Here is a 27732-nt window from a genome sequence, read left to right on the forward strand (position 1 = left end):
TTAATTTTATGTTTTCTTTAATATCTGTATTTAAGTGTTTCAAAATCTTATATACATTAGATCTTATTTTATATAAATCATGTTCTAAATTAAAAACAAATTTGTCCCATGATTTCTCTGTCTTTTTCTGATTTCTCTTTTAGCTATTGTGAAAGTCTTATTCTTTTATATTCTATTTCATCTTCTAATCTTTTACTGCTTAACCATTTATGATAGGCTTCTTTTTTCATTTTGATTATTTCTTTGATTGTATCATCCCATATCTTCAGTTTTTTCCTTTTATTGAATTTTTTGGTCTTTCCTAAGCTTTCATTTGCTGCTGTATTTAGTATCGTTTTTGTATTAAGCCATTCTATTTCTATTTGTTCATTTTGTTTTATTTTATCTAGATATTGGTTAATTCTTTGTTCATATAGCCACTGTATATTTGTGTCATTTAATAGTCTAGTTTTATAAACAAATGTTTTAAATTTTTAGTGTTACCATTAAAGATGGAAAGCACAATATTTGGGTTAGAACTCAGTCTAAGGATGAGCATGAGAGAGAGAGAGAAAACTTGTAACAGCCATTAAAATATCTGAGTGGCATGGCCAGTTTATACAGGATGAAGTAGCACTCTAAAACGGACAAAGATGATATCTAAATGTTACCCTAGAGATGAAAAGAGAGCTACAGAAAAATGAAAGAAATGTTTCTATGATGAGATTAAAGAGATGACTAGAACTCAGTGGTTCAGAATAACTGAAGAAAGGACAGAATGGAGTAGGTAAGTAAGAAGCCTTTGTCTGGCGGTGGAGAGAAAATGAAGAAAGTGGAGCAATTTTAGGGAGTGTTTCATTGCTAATGCTGTTCCCACAATTAGTCTGTAAGGTGTGAATTTATGTTGCCAGCATGGCTTCTGAGTGAATAATGCTTCCATTCCCCCCACCCATCTAATAGGCCAGTGATGGCTAACTTTTTTACCTAGGTGTGTCAAACATCTTTTTTTTTAAAAATATTGACGTTGTTGATGTGCCACTTGCATACATGCATTATAAATTTAACTACATAATCATAGATGGTGACTTATACATATCATATTAGGCTATTTGTTTAATAGGACATTGATATAAAATCTGTGAATTCATATTATACAATTAATTTAATAAACTGAAATTACAAACTTACATTACATTTAATGACTTTTCTGTTGCTGAGTAGTGGTAGAAAGTTGCTTTTTAGAAGGGCTATAGTGTGTACATTTTAATGCTACACAAGCAGCGCTCAAATCATTGCTCACTCTATTTCTCCTTCTCGATTTGATATTATTTAAGGCAGAAAATAGAGTTTCACAAGAGTATGTAGAAGAGAAAATTATTAAAGAGCTTTAGCAAAGATTTTAAGAGCATGAAATTTTTTGGGAAGGCTATTCCACACGCTTAGAATTTCACAGGCTGAATTTTTACACGCGGCATCATGCAGACGTTCCCGCTGAAGTACTTCTAATTCATTTCTAAGAGCAATAAACTTTCTTTTCTAGATAGGATTACACTGGAAGTCGGCTAGTTGCATTTCTAGATCTTTTAAATCCAACCACTCAAAGCCATCTAATTTAAGATCCATGAATTCTGTTTCATCAGGATACTTTATGAATTGGATTGTTTGTTCCAACATTCGAAATTGCTCAAATCTAGAAGAACTCTGCTCAGTTACTGACTGGTTTTGTTAAAAAAAATTTCCACTCTTGGGAAATACTTAAAATTGTTACTATCTAAATCACGTTAAAATATTTTGAGTTTATTCTCAAAGCTCTTGATCGTGCCAAACATAATAACATCGACAGATTTTCCGAAACCTTGCAATTGTATATTAAGTTCATTCAGGTGCAATGAAAAATCTGTGAAAAACATCAGCTTACTCAGCCAAGCAGAATCGTTCAACTGAGAAAATTCGTGCTCCATGCCTTTCGTATTTAAATATAATTTAATTTAATTTAAACATTCAACAAACCGTTCAAGTACTTGGCCACGACTCAACCATCGAATATTATTGTACATTAATAGACCATTGTACACTGATTCAACTTCGCTTAAAAGTGAATTAAATTCTCGTTTGTTTAAAGCCCTGGCAGCAATAAAATTAGTTACCATTGTCACTATTCTCATCACATCATCCAAATCCTTTAAGCCTGATTTCGCACACTTTGTCTCCTGATGTATAATACAATGGAAACAAATCAGGGGATGACCAACATATTTTGTAAATTGTTTGATAAAACAATTACATTGCTAGTTACAAAATAAAATAGAAATAAGCTAACTACAAAATAAAATAGGCTAACTATAAAATATAGTTCTTTCAATGAACCGAAACCTACCTTCGCCTTAACTGAGAGTGATCTTACACGATTTATCGCAGTTTTTCATCAGAATACCAATATTTTTCGACATCCAACGTGTGTCACCTGAAACCCTCAAGTGTGTCAGTGCTTACACGTGTGTCATAGGTTCACCATCACTGTAATAGGCCATAGGTTTGAATCCAACATGAAAGTTTGTGAATATCTTCACGTGATAGATGAATTTTTTTTATTACCTGGTTGAGATGAGGCCTCAGCTTGCGAGTTCTTATTAGAAGCTTGAAATTGCTTCAAAAAGTTCCATATTTGATCTCTACAGAAGAGTTTCTTCATTACTGTTCCTTGGTTCATCCACATTACTAATGTACAGTAGGGTTACAATCTTTCATGAGTGGGATCCACATAAAAAAAAAAAATAAATAAATAGTAGTATTGTAGTTTTATTCCGGTGAATCGTATGCAAAGATGTGTCCAATATGTGGTTTGATAACTTTGGCTTGCATGATAATATGTAATTATGTGTTCTTTGTGGGAGATATTAACAGTTCTTTCTATATGTTTGCAGTAAGCTACATTTGAAGTCAAAACATTTTATACACCTGCAGAGATGTTAGGGGATAGTTTGTTTGCCTTATTCGAATGGATAAGGACTGATAGTTCAATTTTTTGCTCTGAGGATGCTGGCTTGAAACTCAGTGAAGTATTAGTGACTGTTGAAATTATTACATTTATTCTGTTCTTGTACAAACCAGTACCATTAAATAGATTAGATGATATGGATTAGATAGAAATAATTGTTTTTAAAACAATTATTTCTTCTGTTTGATGATTTTGCCAATGATATGCTCCACTTTCTCTCCATTTATGGTAAGCAAGCATATAGTTAATATCATTGTCATGCTTTTTTAAAAGATGATAATTCACAACACCATATAAGAAAAATAAATTACCTAATATTTCTGTTGCAGTGTAGAAAATGTTTTTATTAATTTTATAGTAAATACTATCTTGTTCAGTAGGTATGGTCCTTGGAACAACCAGAATGGACTTGTAAAATAGATGAAGGATCTTTTGGCTTAATAGATGTTTGCTGGAGCCCAGATGCTAGACATATTCTTACTACAGCTAAATTTCATGTAGGTACATTTTGCAAAAATATACATGTTTCGGTTTCAAGTACATATGTAAAAATATGGAGTCACTTAAGGGTTCAAAACTAGATAACCAAGAGCTCCACATAGCCTTATAAGGAATGCAGAGAACTGATATTGGGACTACTGCTGTGTTAAGAATAATTACTTTAATTTCTTGATGTTTCGACTTTCATATTAAGGTCATTACCTGGATATACAGAGACAGGCTACGTTGCAATTCTAACAGTATACCAAAATGACAGTGATTTGATCCTACTACTACATGAAAGCTATATCCTTTTTTTTATAACATGGTCAGAGAACAAATTCATATTATCTTTTAATACAACAATAGTGGTGGCTTATCAATAAGTTAGCATAAATGTTTGTTATATTAAGGCTAAGATCCTGGAGTACTACAGTCCTAATTATAATTTATAATGAACCCTTAGAATAAAAGGTTATTTGGGTAGAATATGTGTCATCCATATTTTTGGAATTTTTAAATCATTATTTTTAAAATTAGGGTGAGTGATTTGCATTTCACAGGCATCCTTAAATTTGCACTCATACGACGTTCATGTGATGTAATTAATAATAAATATATTATTGGTTGCTGCTTTAGACCAGGAGGTCCACAGGAAGATGCATCAGTTTGCAGGCTGAATAGTTATGGGAGACCAGCTATGGGGACATAGATTGTAGGGAGGAAATGGGGGGGACAATGTAAGATGGAAGTGGGTTCTTGATGAGTCCCTGACTCCCTGGAGGTCTCTATTAATAATAATAATAATTACCTGGAACAACATGTTATGGATGAGACCAGGGATTTGAGAATGCTGGATCTGGTAATAGCATCAGAAGATATATCCATAACCAAGGTAGACGCTCTTCCTTCACTGGGAGAGTGAGCATGCAGCCTTGTTCTGGGAAGTTGCTTAACACGTGGAATTCTCAGTCAAAAAAGGATGGTTTATGCTGAACTATAAGGCTGGAAATTATGATAGACTTAAGAGGCATCTTGGAACAGGCCTTGGCTTGAGAAGCTTTAAGGAAAGAATGTCAGTAGTGAAAGGGGGAAGTGGTCAAAGATTATTTGAGAGAAGCATAGCAGATTGCTTACCCAAGTTCAGAAGGATAAACCAAGTGGGGATTAAGTGGATGAGTAGAGATATAAAGCCAGAGCTACAAAACAAAAACAAATAAACACTTTGGAAGGAATATAAAGAAAAATGTGATTAGCATGCTTATGAGCAGTACAAAGTGTAACCAAGAAGGATGACTAGTACAGTAAGAAAGGCCAAATCAGATTATGAGAGAAAATTAGCTGAGTGGCCAAAGTAAACTCAAAAGATTGTTTTTTTGTTATGTAGGAAGTAAGAAAAAAATGACTATGATAGAATGATTTTAATCAGTGCTGATGGTAGGAAGGTGACAGAGGCAAAAGAAATAGTTGAGTTTCTGAATGATCATTTTGCTCAAGTATATCATCCAGGTGTAGATTTTGCAGTTGCTGATGTGACAGAGATGCATGTGAAAATTGAGGTGGATCAACTGGTGGTGTTCAGTATATTGAAAAATACCAGTGTGAATATCAGCATTGGGACTGGATGGCATGTCAGCCCTATGTGAATGTGCTAGAGAATGGTATCGCCTCTGATGAAGTTGTTCAATTAAGTCTCAGCTCTGGCAAGGTTCCAAGGAAGTGGAAAGAGGGTAAGATAATTCCTTTACATAAAGGTGGCTCCAAGACAGAAGTGGCAAACTACAGACCAATTAATGTATCAAGAGTGATTGTTAAAGTATTGGAAAGTTGGTTAAAGGTAAAAATCCAACACCGGGTGGATAGGGATATGATACTCTATAGTAGGCAGCATGGCTCTGTAAAGGGTAGGTCCTGGCTTAGTAATTTATTCAAATATTATAGCAGAAATGGATAAAGGAAATGTCCACACACCATGATTCTACTGGACTTTGTCAAGGCATTTGGCAGAATACCACATGGAAAACTATTACAAAAGTTGGAGCAAATGGGATTGGGATAGCTGACAGACAGATTTCAGAGAGTAGTTTTTTTTGGAGAATGAGGGTGACTGGCAGAATCAGTCTCATTACCTCAGAGTTCTCTACTAGAACCACTATTATTTAATTTATATCGACTTTGGGTCGAAAAGATTGCATATTGTGTATCACATTGACGGTACTGGATTTGCAGAAAACTGATGAGACTATGGACTTGGGATAACAGTGGACAGAGTTGAAGCTCCGAGGGCATATTGCAAAAGTTGGTAAAATAGCTCAAAGGATTACTGGGATGTTGAAAAACATGCTAACAAGTAAATATTAGGGAAGTTACTATCCCTCTTTATAAGACTATGATTTGGCCACATCTCTACTCTATGCACAGATTTAGTCACCTTGGTTTCTTGGGGGGATGAGGAGGTGGTAGAGAGGATTCAGAGACGAGTGACCAAGCTGGTTACACATACCATTCAACCGTTCCATAGGAGTGTGAAATGCTCCTTATGAGGATAGGTTGAACTTGTGTGGATTACAAAGTTTAGTTGTTGGGTGGAAGAAGGGGACATGATAGAAACTTGTAAGATATTAAAGGGTTTTATAAAATTGATGCAAAGGAATTTTCAATATACGAGGTGTGGCTGTTAAATAACGAGACTGGTTGCAAAAATGTGGTTTATTATTACAATTGTACAACTTAATTATTATCCCCTTCAACATGCTCCCCTCCTCTAGCTATACACCGTTGCATACGAATTTTCCATTGTTGGAAATAGTGCTGCAAGTCATCAGGTGTTATCTGCTTCAGTAGCATTGTCGTTTTCTCCTTTACCTCATCCACTGACTGAAAATGGGTGCCCTTCAATGCGGATTTCAACTTTGGAAAAAGGTGAAAGTCGCATGGAGCTTAGTCCGGTGAGTAAGGTGGATGGTCCAACACTGGGATCTTCTTATCAGCCAGATACTGCTTTACAGACAGTGGACTGGAGCTCACAGTGCACTGTCTCTAAAGCAGTATCTGGCTGATAAGAAGTCTGAACAATGCTTGGATTCTCCTTTTGGAGAATCCAAGCGTTGTTTTTCCAGAGATCAGGTCTCTTCTTCCTCACTTGTTCTCTTAGCTTGGCCAGAACCTCAAGGTAATAATGTTGGTTAACTGTCTGACCCTCTGGTACCCATTCAACCATTACCATGCCATTGATATAAAAAAAACAATCATCATTACCTTCAGTTTTGACTTGCTAAGAAGATCCCAGACTTTAGCTCCATGCGACTTTTACCTTTTTTCCAAAATTGTTTTTCTGCATTGAAGGACACCATTTTCAGTCAGTGGATGAGGTAAAGGAGAAAATGGCAGTGCTAGTGAAGCAGATAACACCTGATGACTTGCAGCACTATTTCCAACAATGGAAAATTCGTATGCAACGGTGTATAGATAGAGGAGGGGGAGCATGTTGAAGGGGATAACAATTAAGTTATACAATCGTAATAATAAACCACATTTTTGCAACCAGTCTCATTATTTGATAGCCACACCTCGTATGATAAATAATCAGGCAACTAGGGATCATCCATGGAAAGTGTGTAAGAGTGTGGCTACTAAGGGTGTGCATTATTAGTTTTTTGTGTGGAAAGTAGTGAACAAGTGGAATAAATTGCCAGAATTAGTTAAGAGTGCCCTGGCAGCAAATGAGTTTAAGAAGTATAATGGGTTTTGTGTGTATAAATGTTAGTGTGGGTCTCCCACAATGAGTCTCTGGACTCCATGGAGATAATACCATATAATAATAATAATAAATTTCATTTACTTCAATTTTTTTTTTTTTTTTCACAATTCAGGCTTTCAGTAGCTTTTTCTATCTCAAGTATTGTTGTGTACTCCTTGTTGCATTCTTCTTGAATATTTACTACTACTGTTCTGTTACTGTGTGTTTCGTTTAACGGTCTTTCAAAGTAATTACTCCAGATATCTAGAATGTCCTTATGTTTAGTGCTCATGTCACTTTTATCATTAATTCCTTTTACAGTAATCTTTCTTCCATTTCTAGGCTTTTTTGATTATCCCTGGAACATTTTGTCGCCTTCCTGATGTTTATCTTTTGTATTCTTACGAAAGTCATACAGAAATCTCTGTATGTCATACGAAATACACCATATTATTTACTGTACAGATTTTACTATTGTATAACACAATGAATTATACACTATTGTATACACAATACATACAATCTGTTGCGCCTTAGATTTTGGAAGAGAATCTTCTTTATCCTGTTCTACCTCTTCTCGTCTCTTTTTTGCTTGAACAGGGATGAGAAACTGATCAAGGGTGGACTGTCTCTCCCTCTTTTTCAAGATGGTTTTGAAGTGATGCATGGTGTTGTTGTTGAAGAAGCCTGTCATTCTACTCACATCAGCAGTGTTGGGGTGCCATTCCAAACAAATAGACTGCACCTTCTCCCAATGGAATAAAACTTCTTTAATGGCAGCTGTTGGCATTGGCACTTTTTCCCTGCCATCCTCTTCAGATGAAATTCCTCTTTCTCTCTCCTTTGTTTGCTGTTCGCTGAGTCCTCTGAGTTCTTCCACGGTCAGTTCATCATCATGATCCTCCACAAGCTCTTCTATGTCGAGATTCTCTGTCGTCGAAATGATGCAGCTGCTTCTGATTCTCCAGCTGCTTGGTCTGCACTGTTGTCATCCTGAGAAAAATTAGGAACGAGTTTCTTCCACGATGCACGAAGGGTTCTTTGTATCATTCCATCCCAGGCAGTTTTAATAAAGGAAATTGCATGGAGAATGTTGAACTTGGTCTTCCAGAAGTCCTTCAGTGTCTTGTCAGAAGAGTGAGCCACGTCAAAAAGCTGTGAGAACAAAGCCTTGGTGTAAAGTTTTTTAAAACACACGGTCACTTCTTGATCCATAGGTCGGATCAGTGACATCGTGTTTGGATGCAAGAACTGGACTTTGATGAAGTCAAAGTCAATTTCAAGAATGTCCTCTAAGTCTTGAGGTTGGGCACTAGCATTGTCAAGGATCAGCAGTGATTTCAAAGGCAAATTGTTGTCAGTGAGGAACTTCTTCATGCTCAGGGCAAACACCTCGAAAATCCAATCTTTGAAAACTTGGTGGTCTACCCTGGCTTTTGCATTGGATTTCCACATCACTGGCAGTTTGGACTTAATGATTTTCTTCCCAAAGCACCGAGGATTTTCTGAGTTGTAGACCAGAAGTGGCTTTAGTTTACAGTCTCTGCTTGCATTTGCTGCCAATAACAAGGTAAGCCTATCTTTCATAGGCTTATGTCCTGGGAATTTCACTTCTTCTTGCGTGATGTAAGTTCGATTTGGCAAGTGCTTCCAAAATAACTCAGTTTCATACCTGTTAAAAATTTGCTGTAGCAGGTAGCATTTCTTCCTGATTAAATCTTCAAATTTTTTCACAAACTTTTCTGCAGCCTCTTTATCTGCACTAGCAGCTTCCCCTGTCTGAGAACACTATGGATGCCTTTCTACCTTGGAATTTGTGAAACCAGTCTCGACTTACTTTGAATTTCTCAGTTATAAAAGCATTATTATGTATGTATAATTTATGTAAAGCAGATTTTCAAAAACGCGTGTGTGTGTGTGTGTGTGTGTGTGTGTGTGTGTGTGTGTGTGTGTGTGTGTGTGTGTGTGTAAAAACTTGAAATCAGTTCGTACTACATTTGAGATTTTTTATATCATTAAGACAGTTCACAGATACCAGTTTTACAAATAACATTCTACTGTAAGAATTACAGCTAACATGCTCTGTGTGTGTGTGTGTGTGTGTGGAAATTTGAAGAATGAATCCTCAGAATGTTGAGGGGACATAATATAAAAATGCAGAATGAATTCTCACTTAAAGCAAAACATTTGTGATATACTACCCAGTGTGAATGTGAGAGGATAGGTTAGCCAAACAGGTGATTGGTGCCAGGATGTTAGGAAAAAGATCCAGAGAGGAGACCAGACCCCTGACTGGACCACTTTTTATTAATCTTTTGGCTCTGCTTAGAAATATTGTGTCAAAACTCAGCTTGGCACAGCCACAAGCAAAATCTGCCACCAACTCATGCTACAACTCTGTGCAATGACAAAAACCCTACACACACACACACACACACACACACTAAACAACAGCCCTGCCAAACAGCAAAGTCTGCCAGCATCTACAGCCCTGCTGTTTTTGTTAGAGAGAGAGAGAGAGAGAAAAAAAATTAAGAGGGCAAAAACCCTCTCTGCTCAGTACCATAGCAGTCGTATATCAGAAAATTAAATTCATAAGTGAACAATTTGCTAGTAGGTACATAGAGCTTAAAACGCTTCAAATCTGGAGTATATTTTATAGCTAAATCCATATAATTATTATATTTTTATTATAATCCATATAATTATTATATTTGCTACTTAGTACTATACATTTTGATTTTGAGAACTTGGGTAATGTTTATAAAATGCTGTGTATGGTTTCTTTTTTGTGTGCTTTGCAGAGTATGCTTACATTATACCTAAAAATGTATAGAACATTCATTCATAGTTTTAATTAGGAATTACTTTTATTTTTAGTTGAGAATTACCATATGGTCTCTCCTAAACAAATCTGTATCATATATCAAATTTGCAAAACCAGGTAATCCAGGTCTTGCTTTTAGTCCTGATGGTAAATATCTCGCTGTAGCTGAAAGAAGGGAATGTCGTGATCATATTAGCATATTCGTCTGCTCTCAGTGGGAACTTTTAAGGGTAAGATTCTTACAAATTTTTCTTTTAATCTTGACTAAAAAGTAATTTTTAGTTTTTTTAAATGTTGTATAATGGCTGTTTTGCTTATTCATAGCATTTTGAAGTGGATACTAAGGATCTGGATGGCATAGCTTGGTCACCCAATGGTCAGGTGATATGTGCCTGGGACTCTATGGTAGAAGATGTAAGTATTTATAACAATTTTCAAATTACTGTCATTTTTATAGCTAATTTTAACTTAGCAATTTTTAAGTTTTGGAAAGTGGGTGTTTTTAGTGGAATTTTTTGTGATTCCCACTCACAAAAGGTTGTGAGCCTATAGTACATTAGTATTATGAGTGGGCCAAGGATTTATTTTTCTATTTTTATTAGTTATTTCTATATATATATATATATATATATATGGTGCTTAAGGGTCAAAGCTGTATAACTGAGAGGAGACCTCCACATAGCCTATAAAGGAATGCGGACAACCGACCAGGGCTTTTGACCTAATGTCCAATCCTCACCTCGTGGTGCACCCTGTTAGGTATCTACCTGGATACTGAATGAATGAGAATGGGCTGACAATTTGGGATTTAGCCAACCACATTGTATTCTTATTGGCTTAAACTACAATATTCAATGATGGTACAACATGACAGAATTTCATGCCGGCTTGTGCGTTGCCCAGTTAAACAAGGCTCCTGGTGTTTTTGCCAGGGAACCAGGACAGACAGTGAAAAGTCAGCTACTGGAAAAAACCCTAAAACATACCCCAACTCAATATCACCAGAGTTCAAGATCGATACTATCAACATAAGAAGCCTGAGTGACAAAGAAATGGAGCTAGCTAAGGAATTGGAGAAGTACCAGATCAACATAATAGGGGTGCTAAAACAAAAAAGACAAAAACTGGTGAGATCTTTCTGAGCAATAAATACAGAATGTTATATTCAGGCAATGACAATCAAGGAAAAGAAGGAGTAGCCATAGTATTCAACACAAAATACAAGGCTAATCTTCTTGAATGGCATGAAATTTCAAGTAGAATGATGTGGGCAAATATGAGAATGGGGAATTGGACATTGAGACTTATTTGTGCCTATGGTCCCACAGAAGGCTCTACTAGGGTAGAAATGGAGGAGTTTTTTTGAGTCTTTAGAGAAAGCAACTCACACAATGCAAAAGGAAAAGTTGGTCCTTGTTGGGGATCTAAATAGCAGAGTAGGAAATGATTGTCAGACATACAAAAGTATTTTGGAAAAATTTGGAGAAAAGAGAGCAAAGCTAATAATAATGGCAAATACCTGTTGAATTTCTGCTCAGGACATGGACTGGATATTACTAACACCATGTTCCAACATAAAAATGTGCACAAATTCACATGGAGAGAAGAGGCTAGGAATAAGAAAAGTCTCATTGACTATGTTATTGTTGATAGTGATGTTTTCTCCCTGGTGCAGGACACCAGAGTGTACAGAGGATTTGAAATTGGAAGTGATCACTATTAAGTCTTGAGCAGGATAAAATTTAATTTCATATTGAAAAGAATAACATGTAAGAAAGTTTTAAAGTGAATAAAAGTTGAGCAGCTCTCAGATGTGAACTGTATATTAAATACACAAACGTTATTCAAGAAAAAATGAAAGAGTTCGAGAACATGAATCAAATGTTGCAGACTCAGTGGCAAGCTCTGAAGAAAACATTGAGAGAGGCATATGGTGAGGTTGTCTATAGAAAGGATAGAAAAATGAGAACTCCATGGTGGACACAGGAAGTTAAAGAGGCAGTGACGGAAAAGTAGAAATCATATCAAAAGTTCCTGGCAAATAAGTCAGCTTTTGCTCTTAGAGAATACAGAGACAAATGTAAGAAAGGGAAACACTGTAAAACTAGCTAAACAAAAGTCATGAGAGGACTTTGGCAAGAACATCATCAAATTTCTGCCATGTACCCTCAAGGGGTGTACAGATTATGATAGTACTACACGAAAAAATTACATCATTACTAACTTCCTATCTACAATTTTCCTCCAAATCAGTCTGTTACTTGTCAAGACACCAACATTATCAGATCTTATATTTCTATTGTCTAAGGCACTTTGTACTGTATCAATCCACCTATATCTTGGTCTTCCTCTAGGTTGTTTTGCTGCCAACCTGGCAGAGAACACTTGTTTTGCTAATCTTTCCTCGCCCATTCTGTTTAAGTGACCATACCACCTGAGATTAGCTCTGATAACACATTCCTGGATGCTGACAATGTCAAGTTCTTTCCTAATATCCTCATTTTTAATATGATATTGCCATAGATGCCATCTGTTCACGCCTATAATCTTTCTCAGGACTCTCATATCTGCAGTCTCTAGTCTTTGGTCAAGTGTTTTACTTCTGACCCAGCTCTCAGATCCATAAGTTAAAACTGGTTTGAACACTGTCTTGTACACAGCTAATTTAGGGTTCCGACTAATTTCTCTCTTATTCTATATGAATTTATTGAATTGACTTCCCACCATACCAGCTTTGCTGATTCTGTTGTCTATTTCTATATTTAATTTACCATCTTCAGTAAAAATCGTGCCTAAATAGCTGAAATGTTTAACTTGTTCCACAGGTTCTCCATTCACAACACAGTTGACATTTTCAATGATTCTGACTATTTTCATTGTCTTTGTCTTTTTATTGCTGTCCTTCATACCATATCTATTACAACAGCTATTCAATTTAGTCAGAGAATCTTGCAGACTTGTACCAGATTTATTTAGAAGTATAACATCATCTGCATAAAGCAAAGAGCTGACATTAACATCTCCAATTTTGATATCATGTTTAATACCACTTTCTTTCATAATGTGATCCATATAGATAATGAATAACTGAGGGGATAATGTACATCCTTGTCTCACACCAGATTTAACATTAAACCATCTTCATGTACTTCCTTCAATTCTAACTGCTGACTTACAACTCAAATAAAGACTAAGTACTGCTTGATATAATGCCCCGTTGACACCATATAACTGCAGCGTATTGAATAGCTTCTCTCTTGGCACCTTGTCATATGCCTTTTCCAGATCGACAAAACTTAAATACAGATCTTTGTTATATTCCCATGCTTTCTCGACTATTTGTCGCAAAGTGAAGATCTGATCCTGACAACCTCTATTTGGCCTGAATCCAGCTTGTTCTTCACCAAGCTTTTCTTCCACAATTGTTCTCTACCGTTTCTCAAGTATACTTGCATAGATCTTGCCAGGAACACTCAGTAGGGAAATACCTCTGTAATTCTCACATGCAGTTTTATTTCCCTTTTTATATATGGGTACTATGAGAGCTCTACTCTAATCATCGGGAATTCGTCCCTCTGTCCAGGCTTTCTGAACTATGCAGTGCAGCCACTGTAAGACTCTTATACCACCATACTTCAGCATTTCTGGTCGAATATCATCAACTCCTGCTGCCTTTCCACATTTCAAGCCTTTGATGGCTTTTTCTACTTCTAGTATGGATATGTATTTCTGACTGCATGCCTGGTCAGTGTTTTTTACCACTGTGCTGTCATCACTGCTTGTTTTATTTAGCAGGTTTTCAAAGTAATTACTCCATACTTCAAGGATATCGTTTTCTTCCGTTTACATGTCACCTATATCATCTCTAATTCATTTTACAGCACTCTTTCCTCCATTCTTAAGCTTCTTCAACAACCTCCAGAATATGTTGCCACCTTCTTGATATTTATTTTCTATATTCTTGCCGAAGTCCTCCCATGACTTTTGTTTAGCTAATTTTACAAAGTGTTTAGCATTCTTGCATTTGGCGCTATATTATCTAAGAGCACAAGCTGACTTATTTAACAGGAACTTTTGATATACTTTCTTCTTTTCCTTCACTGCCTCTTTAACTTCCTGTGTCCACCAGGGAGTTCTGATTTTTTTATCCTTACAGATAACCTCACCACATGCCTCTCTGGCAGAATCAATCAATGTTTTCTTCAGAGTTTGCCACTGAATCTCCAAGGTTTGATTCCTATTCTCAAACTCTTTCATTTTTTCTTCAATAATCTTTGTGTATTTTAGCCTACAGTTCACATATGAGAGCTGCTCAACTTTTATTCGCTTTATAACTTTCTTACATGTTATTCTTTTTAATATATCAAATTCAATTTTATCTTGCTCAAGACTAAATAGTAATCACTTCCAATTTCAAATCCTCTGTACACTCTGGTGTCCTGCACCAGGGTGTAAAACATCACTATCAACAATAACATAGTCAATGAGACTTTTCTTATTCCTAGCCTCTTCTCTCCATGTGAATTTGTGCACATTTTTATGTTGGAACATGGTGTTAGTAATAACCAGTCCATGTCCTGAGCAGAAATCCAACAGATATTTGCAATTATTATTAACTTTGCTCTTTTCTCCAAATTTTCCCAAAATATTTTTGTATGTCTCACAATCATTTCCTACTCTGCTATTTAGATCCCCAACAAGGACCAACTTTTCATTTTTCATTGAGTCAGTTGCTTTTTCTAAAGCCTCAAAAAATTCCTCCACTTCTACCTTAGTAGAACCTTCTGTGGGATCATAGGCACAAATAAGTCTCATTGTCCAGTTCCCCATTCTCATATTTGCCCACGTTACTTTACTTGAGACTGACTGCCATTCAAGAAGATTAGCCTCGTATTTTGTGTTGAATACTATGGCTACTCCTTCTTTTCCTTGATTGTCATTGCCTGAATATAACATTTTGTATTTATTGCTCAGAAAGATCTCACCAGTTTTGGTCTTTTTTGTTTCAGTCACCCCTATTATATCGATCTGGTACTTATCTAATTCCTCAGCTAGCTCCATTTCTTTGCTATTCAGGCTTCTTACGTTGATAGTACCGATCTTTAACTCTGGTGATGTTGAGTTGGGGTTTATTTTCAGATTTGTTCCAGTAGCTGACTTTTCGCTGTTCGCCCTGGTTCGCTGGCGAAAACAACGGGGGCCTTGTTTAACCGGGCGATGCCCCAGCCTGCATGAAATTTTGTCATGTTGTACCATCATTCTATATTTTGGTTTAACCAATAAGAATACAATTTGGTCGGCTGGCAAGAACATAGAAAATCAATATCGAGAAGGTGGTAAGATATTCTGGAGGTTGTTGAAGAAGCTTAGAAATGGAGGAAAGAGTGCTGTAAAAGGAGTTAGAGATGATAAAGGTGATATGAAAACGAGAGAAAAAGATATCCTTGAAGTATGGAGTAATTACTTTGAAAAATTTCTAAATGAAACAAACAGTGATAGCACACTGTAAAAAACACTCAACAGGCATACAGTCAGGAATTCATATCCATACTTGAAGTAGAAAAAGCCATCAAAGGCTTGAAATGTGTAAAGGCAGCAGGAGTAGATGATATTCGACCAGAAATGTTGAAGTATGGTGGTATAAAAGTCTTACAGTGGCTGCACTGCATAGTTCAGAAAGCCTGGACAGAGGGACGAATTCCCGATGATTCGAGTAGAGCTCTAATAGTACCCATATATAAAAAGGAAAATTAAACTGAATGTGAGAATTACAGAGGTATTTCTCTGCTGAGTGTTCCTGGCAAGATCTATGCAAGTATAATTGAGAAACAGTTGAGAAGAATTGTGGAAGAAAAGCTTGAAGACAAGCTGAATTCAGGCCAAATAAAATCTTCACTTTATGACAAATAGTTGAGAAAGCATGGGAATATAACAAAGATCTGTATTTAAGTTTTGTCGATCTGGAAAAGTCATATGACAAGGTGTCAAGAGAAAAGCTATTCAATATGCTGCAGTTATATGGTGTCAATGGGGCATTATATCAAACAATATTTAGTCTTTATTTGAGTTGTAAGTCAGCAGTTCTAATTGAAGGAAGTACAGGAAGATGGTTTAATGTTAAAACTGTTGTGAGACAAGGATGTACATTATCCCCTCTGTTATTCATTATCTATATAGATCACATTATGAAGAAAAGTAGTATTAAACATGATATCAGTTTAGAATGTTAATGTCAGCTCTTTGCTTTATGTAGATGATGTTATACTTCTAAATAAATGCACTACAAGTTTGCAAGATTCCCTGACTAAATTGAATAACTGTTGTTATAGATATGGTATGAAGGTGAGCATTAAAAAGACAAAGACAATGAAAATAGGTAGAATTGTTGAAAATGTCAACTGTGTTGTGAACGGGAACCTGTGCAACAAGTAAAACATTTCACCTACCTAGGCACTATTTTTAGTGAAGATGGTAAATGTATGTGTACTATGGGAGCTCTACTCCAATCATCGGGAATTCGTCCCTCTGTCCAGTCTTTCTGAACTATGCAGTGCAGCCACTGTAAGACTCTTATACCACCATACTTCAGCATTTCTGGTCGAATATCATCTACTCCAGCTGCTTTTCCACATTTCAAGCCTTTGATGGCTTTTTCTACTTCAAGTATGGATATGTATTCCTGACTGCATGCCTGGTCAGTGCTTTTTACCACTGTGCTGACATCACTGCTTGTTTAATTTAGCAGTTTTTCAAAGTAATTACTCCATACTTCAAGAATATCTTTTTCTTCCGTTTTCATGTCACCTTTATCATCTCTAACTCCTTTTACAGCACTCTTTCCTCCATTCCTAAGCTTCTTCAACAACCTCCAGAATATTTTGCCACCTTCTTCATATTTATTTTCTATATTCATGCCAAAGTCCTCCCATGACTTTTGTTTAGCAAGTTTTACACAGTGTTTAGCATTCTTGCATTTGTCTCTGTATTCTCTAAGAGCACAAGCTGACTTATATGACAGGAACTTTTGATATGCTTTCTTCTTTTCCTTCACTGTCTCTTTAACCTTCTGTGTCCACCAGGCAGTTCTGATTTTTTTATCCTTGCAGACAACCTCACCACATGCCTCTCTGGCAGAATCAATCAATGTTTTCTTCAGAGTTTGCCACTGAATCTCCAAGGTTTGATTCCTGTTCTCAAACTAGTCAATTGAATAAATTCATATGGAATAAGAGAGAAATTACTCTGAACGCTAAATTAGCTGTATACATGACAGTGTATACAGCTAATTCACGACAGTGTTCAAACCAGTTTTAACTTATGGATCTGAGAGCTGGGTCAGAAGTAAAACACTTGACCAAAGATTAGAGACCGCAGATATGAAAGTCCTGAGAAATATTATAGGCCTGAACAGATATCATCAATGGCAATATCATATTAAAAACGAGGATATTAGGAAAGAACTTGACATTGTCAACATCTAAGAATTCGTTAGCAGAGCTAATCTCAGGTGGTATGGTCACTTAAACACAATGGACGAAGAAAGATTAGCAAAACAAGTGTTCTCTACCAGGTTGGCAGGAAAATGACTTAGAGGAAGACCAAGATATAGGTGAATTGATACAGTACAAAGTGCCTTATACGATAGAAATATGAGATCTGATAATGTTGGAGTCTTGACAAGTAACAGACTGATTTAGAGGAAAATTGTAGAACGGAAGTTAGTAATGATGTAAATTTTTCATGTAGTACTATCATGTCCTGTACACCTCTTGAGGGTACATGTCAGGAATTTGATGATGATGACTTCAGGCCTTCAATAAGTAGGTGGTGGGTTAACCGGGCAGTGAAATTCATCTCCTGTCTAAAGACAATCACTTATAATAGGTATGTTATAATTAAATCTCTTATTGTTTTTTCTATTATAATTGCATTATGAATATATAAATTATTATACTTCTTATGTTCATTTCATTTATTACCTCTGCAGTCTTTTGTCTTTTTTAAAAAAAATTCTTCAGTGTTCAGTTATTTATATAAGTAAATATATGAATATCATATGCAGATAGGTCTTGATTAGTGTGGATAATGAATCCCATATGAAGTGGTTGCATTATATGAATTCTCACTATTCGAACTTGTTTGTAAAATGTGGCAACTGATTCCAGTTTAATGGAAATAGGCAATCTTTTTTAAACATATGTTTATTAATGATATATACCAGTAAGGGATAAAAAAAATATGCTTATAATTCAAATGTATTGTCAACAAAGTTATAGAGTAGTTGTAGAGACTGGTTTGATCAGTCTATTTAATCATCTTTGATTATTTTTCTTTTAAAAACATCAAGATATTTAGGTGTTATGTCCTCATTTGCTTTGACTGCCTCATAGTAGTTTTAACATTATGCAGTTGAACTTGATTTTTATACTCATCAAACCAACCAATACTTGCATTAAATGTTTCTTCTGCTTCATTATTTTTTTTTTTCTTTCACTCTCTTAAACAAATTTAAAGCTTTTATCTGAACGGCTGTTTTGCAAAGTGGAATGCGTTTCTATTGCGATACTCAATTCATACAGTTAACAGACACTTTCTATCATTGCAACACTGCTATTCCTTGTAGATGTTTGTAAACCACAATAGGCTGATGCAGTTTTACCTTTTCTTTTTATTTCTCCTGCGTGTATTAAAATATTTTGTATTATAGATTCAGGCATTCTTATATCTCGTCCTATTTTCGAGTTGCTCTGACCATGTTCACTTTCAGTCATATCAAATTTTTTCTGTAATGTAATAATGAGATTCTATCATGTTGTATCATCATTTTATATTGTGTGCATGAACAGGTGGCATCAGTGGTAATATCATATTTAAAACAAGGATATTACGAAAGAACTTGACATTGTTAGCATCCAGGAATGTGTTAGCAGAGTTAATCTCAGGTGGTATGGTCACTTAAACAGAATGGGAGGGTGGGGAAAGATTAGCAAAACAAGTGTTCTCTGCCAGGTTGGCAGCAAAAAGATCCAGAGGAAGATTGGTAGATTGATACAGTAAAAAGTGCCTTAGAAGACAGAACTATAAGATCTGATAATGTTGGAGTCTTCACAGATAACAGATTGATTTGGTTTAAAATTGTTGATAGGAAGTTAGTAATAACGTAAGTTTTTCATGTAGTACTATCATAATATCCTGTACACCCCTTGTGGGTATGTCAGGAATTTGATGATAATGTAATAATGAGCTTCTTTTTTTGTGCACATCCTGTTTTTAGCTGAAGGAATCTTCCTTTTTTCCATGTTGTTAAGGGTCCTTTTTAAAAATGAATAAAACAAATCATGAAAACTAACCTGCAAAACCCAAATGGTAACTCAGTAACCTGAACTGCGTATGCAATAACCTCACATTAACTGAATTTTGGTTCGCATTAAACGTGACCTGGCATCATTGTACAATTTGCACTAAATTGAAGATCACATTATTTGAACTTGCATTAGTTTCAACCAGCTGTATATAACATAAATAAAGCTGGTACATTAGTTAGCCAGTCGAATAAATTTATCTGGAATAAGAAAGGAATTAGCCAAAACACTAAAGCAGCATACCAGATAGTGTTCAAACCAATTTTAATTTATGGATCTGAGCATTGGGTTAGAAATAAAGCAGCTGATCAAAGGATTATGAGATATGTAAGTTTCTGTGTAATTTTTGGAGGAGAGAATAGATGGTATCAATGGCAGAATCATATTAGAAATGAAAATTTTATAAAGGAAATGGACTTTGTTAGTTTTAGGAATTGTGAGCACATATAATTTGAGGAGGTGGTCACTTAAAAGCAGGAATGAGAGAGATGTGGTTAGCAAAACAAGTGTTTGATACCAAGATGGCAAGAAAAATTATCTAGATAATCTGGATAATTTGTCCAGATAAGTTGTCTGGAATTATCCAGGCAACTTATGATCACAAATGTTGCAGGGGTGCAGGATCTGTGCAGTTGGAAAAAGAATGCCAGTTGGAGTGTAAATGTTGAAATCTCTGAGTGGGTGGCTTGACTTTTATGAAAGTTAAATTAGATAAAAGATTTAAAGAAAATAAATTTAAAAAGGAAATTTGTTCAGAATAGTTGATGGCATTAAAATAGCAATTCTCTCTCTCGTGCAGTGCAAGTGACACCCTTCTTGCATGCCCAAACATGGTAAGGACCTAAAACAGCTCAAGTTTGAGAATACAGAAGTGGTTTGGCAGGTTGATTTTCTGCTAGATAATAAGTGGTATCCATCCTAATGATAACAGATCAGAAGGTTTTCCAGTTAGCTTGCAAATAATCTTGTCCTCAGAGTACAGTTTTGTGGCAAGAGCATTGTCAAGACCTCATGAACATTAGACTGGGTTGGATGTTCACAAGCTTTCATTTCCACACTGCATGCCTCTACTCTGCATTTCTACACCACTCTTTACTTCAAAATTACAGTAATTTTGCAGATGAGAAAAAATCTCCCACAAACACATCACTCACATAAATTGAGATATTACAATTTTATAGTTTGTGCCAAAGTTATTTCTTTTTTGTTCTAATATTATTATAATCGTGTGTTTTTTTCTTTCTTAGTATAGGATTGTAATCTATTCAGTGGATGAGAGATGTTTAGGATCATATTCTGCTTATTTGGGATCTTTAGGAATAAAATCAGTTTCTTGGTCTTCAACAGGACAGTTTCTTGCTATTGGGAGTTATGATCAAAAGGTAAAAGATAATAAAGTTATTCAAGTTATACTATTCTTATAGCAGCAGCAGTACACTTGGTTGTCGACTTACAACTGACTTCCGTTCTGGCTGACAGGTCGTAAGTCGATCTGGTCATATGTCAGCCATATATTTATTAACAGTATTCTTTAATCTTTCTAATCTTTTTATCATCTTTATAATTTATTTTTATCTTTTAAATTTATAATTATGTATATTGTACATATTGTGAAAAATAATACTGTACATACTGTACTGTAAACGCAAAATACAATCTAAAATTAATGTAAAAATTAATACAAATGAAATTTACAAAATCAATTTTTAATCTTTGCTTGTGCTGGGTTGTGGATCGTCAGGGTCATGCTCTTGGGTTGAGGTCCACACAAACAACAATTTCTCCATTTCAGGGATGGTTTCCTGTCATTGTTTGGTTAAAATTGTAGACTTCATAGGTGTGGAACCTTTCACAGCTTCCCGAATTCTTTCTTTGTCCTTAAGTATCATCAATACCATGGAATGTGGTAACTTGAAGTCACGTGCTATCATATTCACTTTCTTTCCGCCTTCATACTTCTGGATAACTTTCATTTTACACTCTAAATCAATAGTTTTCCTTGACTTCTTAGCTGGCGTATCTGTAGATGAAGGCATTTTCCTTTTACTAGACATTTTATGGGTAGTATTTCAGTAGAATTTTAATTAATACACCACACACAACAAATGCTTGAAAGCGACTGAGTGTATGTGAGAGATAGTTATCGTACGCAGGTTATTATACGATAACTATCGTATCCCATAGTTATCATACGTGCAGCTGCCTGATTTATTATTAATTTATTCATTAATTTTATTTTTTTATGGTCATAAGTCGCATAGGTCGTAAGTCGATTACCAGAAAAAAAAAATCAGCTAACGCCTTTTTATTCCCGTATACGGGGAGTAGGCGAGGCCATTTAGCCCTATCTAACCTTTGGAGACTGAGTGGGCAGTTCATTCTCCACTGGTACCAATCAGAGATAGATGGCCCAAGGCTATCACTAATTAAGCGGTACACAGTGAAGAGAGAGATGGCTCAAATGAGCTGCCATCTCGTGGTCCCTTACCCTAACACAATATATTTAATGTCTGAAAAATAATGTGGGTTCTACGGTCGATTTTCTTGAGTTTACAGGACGAAAAACCCGAGTTTCCGGGAGGAAAAACCTGCTTGCCCGTGCCAGAGATCGACTAACTCGGGAACTGGTCGAAAAAAGGCTTAGAAAAATTTCCTCTAGTCACCGACTAGACTCGAAACCAAGTCTTCCTTCGTGCGGCCAAGCGTCGTGGTGTGCAAATGCCACATCAACTGAGCTACACAGGCTCGTTGATTACCAGGTGTATTTAAAATATTCTCACTCATTATATTCACATATAAAAGGACTTAATTAACTTTCATATACATTTAGCTCTTAGTGTATAGTGTGCTTATAGGGAAAAAGAAACAGTTGGTCATGATGAATTCCTTTTAGAATAATATTGATGCTCTGAGGTTTTGAACAGGAGTTTTGGTAATTTGTTATGGTTCACCATAGTAGTGTTTACTCTACTGGAAGTTGGCTGTATTTAAAGTTTCACATGCAAATATAAAGAAGTTTGAAATGGACTACATGTGAAAATTGGAGAGGAATTAGTCTGTCAGTATTTGCAAAAATTTTCAGTAAAATAGTGATAAATAAAATTAAAGTGAAATAGAAAAGATATTAAGGCATGAAAATGTCAAAGCATACCTAAATAGTATAGATTTTGCTATAAGATTTAGGATTTCACAGTATTGATAGTGAAGCATTATGATTAATTATTAGAAGCTATAGAATCTCAGACAAATATGTGAGAATAATTAAAGAAATGTATAAAAGAAGTAAAAGTTATGTTATTGTGCAGCATGCAATATCAGAATGATTTGAGATAAGGACTGGTGTGTGAGATAGTTGTGTTATGTCTGGATTTACTGTTTAACATAGTCATTGATTGGCTGGTAATAAAAGTTACATGTATAAGAAGAGGAATTGAATTGAATCATATGTCACAGGTGGAAGATCTAAATTATGCAAATGATAGTCTTCATATTATCAAAATACACTGATATACAAGCAAAATTGAAAGCATTGTATAAAACAGCTGAAAAGGTTGGTCTTAAAATAAATGATTGAAACAAAAGTTCTTAAATTGAACAGCAGATGTCACAAAGAAATTAAAATTGATCAACATGCAGTAGAAAAAGTTAACAATTTTATGTACTTGGGTGCAAATGTAGATAATTAAGGTGGAACTGACAGGGATATGATGCAAAGATTGACAAAAGCAAATACTGCTTTCAGAAAATGTATTAATACATGGAAATCATCCAAATATCATAATAAAACCAAAATTTATTTATTCATGTGGGGTCCCCCCATTCCTCAACTGTTTCTTAGGACATAATAAAACCAAAATTAAAGATCTTCAATAGCAATGCTAAGGCTGTATTATTATATGTATCAGAGACATGAAAACTGACTTAAAAACCAGAGGCTAAATTAAAGTTTCAAACAAAATTTCTGCATACAGTATTACACATATATTAAAAATATATGTGTAATACTGACTGAGCAAAAAAAAATATCACCAGTGAAATAAAAAGATGGAAGTGGATTGGACAGCAGAGAAATCCCAAGAGTAGCTTTGACATTGCTCTAGAAGGAAAAGGAGAAGGGAAATGTAAATTAACTTGGCAGAGAATGACAGAAAGTGAAAGAAAGAGCTGTAGAGAAGCTGAATTAGTGGCACAACATAGAGGTATCTGGAAGAAACAACAGTCTTATGTGTCATGAGCACAAAGAGGAAAATCAAGTAAATAGATGCTGAAAATATTTTCAGATATGTTTGTCTTTGATAATGCTGTAACGCCAGCAAAGGTTGGTCGATTGGTAGAGCCTCTGCTACTAATGGCTCATGCAAAAAGTTAAGCAAGTTTGAGCGTGGTTAGTAGTTGGAAGGGATTTGATACTGTTGGCACACTCTCCCTCAATGAGTCTTTGGACTCCTTGGAGGTGTCACATAATAATAATAACTCAATTTTGTAGATTACAACATTTTTTTTTTATCTTGAAATTGTTTCTCTCTTATTCTTGAATATTTCTAACAGTTGTTGAATTAAAAAAAAATGTACTTTATTTTTATTTGTGTGTTCTGTGCATGGAAATTTAAATATATCTAGTACAACAGCAGCACTTCAGGCAAGCAAGAATTAGATGAACCCAGATGCCAGCAACTGTAATTTTTATGTAATATATAATTTTTATGCTACTTCAGGCCTCTAGTAAGCATGGAATTATATACCTAATTGTCTTTTGGATGCTGATAAATTTCCAAAGCTGAAAAAGCTTTACAAATACCTATGCTATTGCATCCTCTAGATCAGCAATTCCCAACCTGGGGTACACATACCCCCAGGAGCATGAACCAGGACATTTAGGGATACATGGAAAAAAAATAAATAAATAAAAAAAAATTGAATAATGGTCCTGGAAAAAGGCACAAACATCAACAGTTGTTTGTGCCCATAACACTCAATTAATTTCACAAAAGTTGTGAAATTAATTGAGTGTTATGACGAGTGGTGGAGCAGGTGTGTGTATATATATATATATATATATATATATATATATATATATAAGTGGGCACTTCAGTGTTAAATGGGTGAGTTCTTCTGGGTCTTCTCTATGTCTCTTCTCTTTGTCATTGTTTTAAGTTTTAAATTAATTTTTCATTTCATTTATTATCAGATATGGATCAGTGGTTGAAAACTGGCACATTGAAAAAAGTGAAACATAATGTAAATAGTGACCAATCACCAAGAATTTCTCAGGACACATCTAACACTTTAGTGCAAAACAGTGAGAAGGCACATATTAGGCACATATCATATTAGTTATTGTATTGCTAGATGTGGTAAGAATCATCCGTAGCTAAGAATTTAATTTCTACTTGTGTTAAGATGCCATTCCGTGTATGCTTGGAGTAGAACAAGTGAAGAAAATGAACACTATCCTTCTTTCGAACAATACAACATCTCGAAGAATTCAATATGTTGACGATGTTGAGGCGACAGTATTAGAATTAAAAATAGTAAATTCTTTGCTATTCAAGTTGATGAAAGCACAGGTGTTGCTTATTTCACTGTTTTGCTTGTTATTGCAAGGTATTTGAAAGGCAATGAAATTGAAGAAAACCTTTTGCTTTGTCATCCCTCTGTCAGAGCGTACAAGAGGTGAGGATATGTTTAATGATATTGATTATTATTTCAAAAAAAAAGACATTAATTGGCGTAATTGTTGCGGGCTATGCACTGATGGGGCAAGTCTATGTCAGGCTTTTACTCTGTCCTTTACAGTCATGTCATGAAGGTAGCTCCCCAAGTCATTCTTGATGAAGCTGTTAAACTGGTTAATTTTATATAGTCAAAGTCCATAAACTCTTGGATTTTTAAAGCACTGTGAAGAGATCAGTCATCATCTTACCCTGCTCTTTTATACAGAAGTAAGGTGGCTCTCTCTCATGGTAAAGTCCTTACCCAGCTGTTCAAATGTAGACATGAAGTCCAGGTTTTTTTTTTTAAAGACTATCCTTTCCAACTTGCTTCCAAATTATATGACTGATTGGCTTTAGGCTCTTCCATACTTATTCGATATTTTTCTACAAATAAACAGTCTAAAATTCGCACTTCAGAATAGTTCAATAATGATTTTCTAAGTTTCAGACAAATTGAATCATTGAGTAAAAAATTAGATTTTTGGAAATCTAAAATCATGTATTGATAAAGGCTAACCTGAGGTATTTGCAACTTTACACAATTTCCTATCTGAGAACAGGCTACAACTCTCCCAGGAAATGAGCAAGAAAATAACTGAATACTTGAAATGGCTAAAATTATCTCTTGAGGAGTATTTCTTAAAACCTGTAGAAGAGAACAACTGGATTGCAACTCGGAAATATTCCTTTGAAGAAGAATATTTCCGAGCTGCCAGATTAATCAAGGAAAAAAGAGAAGTTGATCGAACTTTTAACTGATACTACTTTAAATGCTGAATTCGAAGAAAAATCCCTTATTAACTTTTGGACAGACATAAGCAGAGAATATGAACAGCTTTCTGACAAGGTTCTTAAGTTTCTGTTGCCATTTACAAATATGGAGCTGGTGGAGAGGGCTTTTTCTTCTTATACCTTTGTTTAAAAAAAAACTAGTAAGCTGAATGCAATTCCAGATTTAAGACTGTATCTTACATCAGTTGAACCTGATTTCAAAAAACTATGTGTCTCAAAACAAGCTCAAGGATCACATTGAACATTTGTTGTGTGTTTCATAAATATTATTTCAAAACATAGTTTTGAAATAATATATTTAAAGTTTGGGTTATTTATTTACAGTTACAACATATAAATTTGAAATAACATCAGCTATGTTAATTATAAACATTTTGCTAATATGAAGGATACAATTTATGGAAATGGACAGCCGAGGGGTATGTAAGTGAAAAAAAGATTGAGAACCACTGCTCTAGATGATAACTGATAGCATTACTCAGCCACTGAGTGCTAATTTTATCCTTTGAGCATCTTGTCAAAATTTCAGATTTAATCTACAATTAGAATACTGATGTTAAGTTATGATGATATTCTCCAAAACTTCATTTACATTTCTTGATTGTTAAAACAGGGTTGCTTAAGGATCAAACCCAAATAACTGGGAGGAGACCTCCTTTAAGGAATGCAGAGAACTCACTGGGGCTTCTGACCTAATGTCTAGTTTCCATCTTCACATGGTGCACTTATTAGGTATCCACTGGGTATGAACACACATCAAAGACATATGATGGTACAACATAGATTTCATGCTGGCTAGATCATAGCCCAGTTAACCCCCCCCCCCCCCACATACACACACACTGTCTTCGTCAGGGAACCAGGGTGAACAGCCAAAAGTCAGCTACTAGAACAAACTCCAACTCAACATCTAAGAGAAGAACCGACTCAATGTCATGGGAATTAAAGACAGGAACCATCAACATAAAGAGTATTAATGAAAAGGAAATCAAACTTGCAGAAGAAATAGAAAAGTACAATGTGGACATAATTGGCATTATTGAAACAGAAAATGCATAAGCAGGTGAGATTTTATTAAATAATAAGTACAGGATGTTATATTTGGATTGTAACAACCAAGGAAAGGTAGCAATAGCCTCAAAGCCAAACATCAAAATAAATCCCTGATTGCAAGGCAATTTCAGGTAGCATTATGTGTACAAATTTCAAAGTGGACATTTAAACTTATTTATGTCTATTGTCTCACAATTGTTTTCCTAAGGAGAAAGAAGTAGAATGTTTTGAGTCATTAGAGCTTGAAGCTGACATAAAGAAAATGAAAAAAAAAAAATCCTTGTTGTAGACCTAAACAACAGAGTAGGAATTGAAAGTTTTTTCACTTGGTTATACATTAAATTAAAGATGCCAAAAAATTACATTATTGTTTAATCCTTTATCCAAGCACAAGTAAGCAAAGTTTGTGCATGAAATATCTTCACAACTAGGTTGGTTGTATATAGAGGCTAATGACTTCTCATTAATTGTCTTAGTTCCTTATATGATTCAAAGCACACATCCTTTTGGGTGTGTATAATGCTTTGCAATATGGGAAGTTCTATTCTGGATCTAGCTCCTGCTGATGAGTCCACAAAGGTTGAAACTGGTCTGTGTAGCAGCCCTTCCCATAATGCATAATATTATATACACCCTAAAGGATGTGTGCTTTGCATTATGGAATACTAAGGCAATTTATAAGAAGTCATTAGCCTTTGTATACAAGTAGCCTAGTGGTGAAGATATTTCACACTCAAACTTTATTTGCTTACACCTGGATAAAGGATTAAACAAGAATATAATTTTTT

At 35.2% G+C, this 27732-nt stretch overlaps 1 protein-coding gene across 1 annotated transcript in view; it reads left to right on the plus strand.

Moving 5' to 3' along the window:
* Positions 1–27732, plus strand: part of LOC150109397 (WD repeat-containing protein WRAP73-like) — a 187339-nt gene that overhangs the window by 85536 nt on the left and 74071 nt on the right. The window contains exons 4-7 of the mRNA XM_090407895.1: positions 3358–3474; positions 10077–10253; positions 10348–10437; positions 20633–20767. Of these exons, the coding sequence (XP_090264021.1) occupies positions 3358–3474; positions 10077–10253; positions 10348–10437; positions 20633–20767 (519 nt within the window). The remainder of the gene's footprint in view (positions 1–3357; positions 3475–10076; positions 10254–10347; positions 10438–20632; positions 20768–27732) is intronic.

Source organism: Typopeltis vanoorti, chromosome 2, assembly GCF_054136105.1.
Source record: "Typopeltis vanoorti isolate ZY-2024b chromosome 2, IOZ_Tvanoo_1.0, whole genome shotgun sequence".
NCBI classification, from domain to species: Eukaryota; Metazoa; Arthropoda; class Arachnida; order Uropygi; family Thelyphonidae; genus Typopeltis; species Typopeltis vanoorti.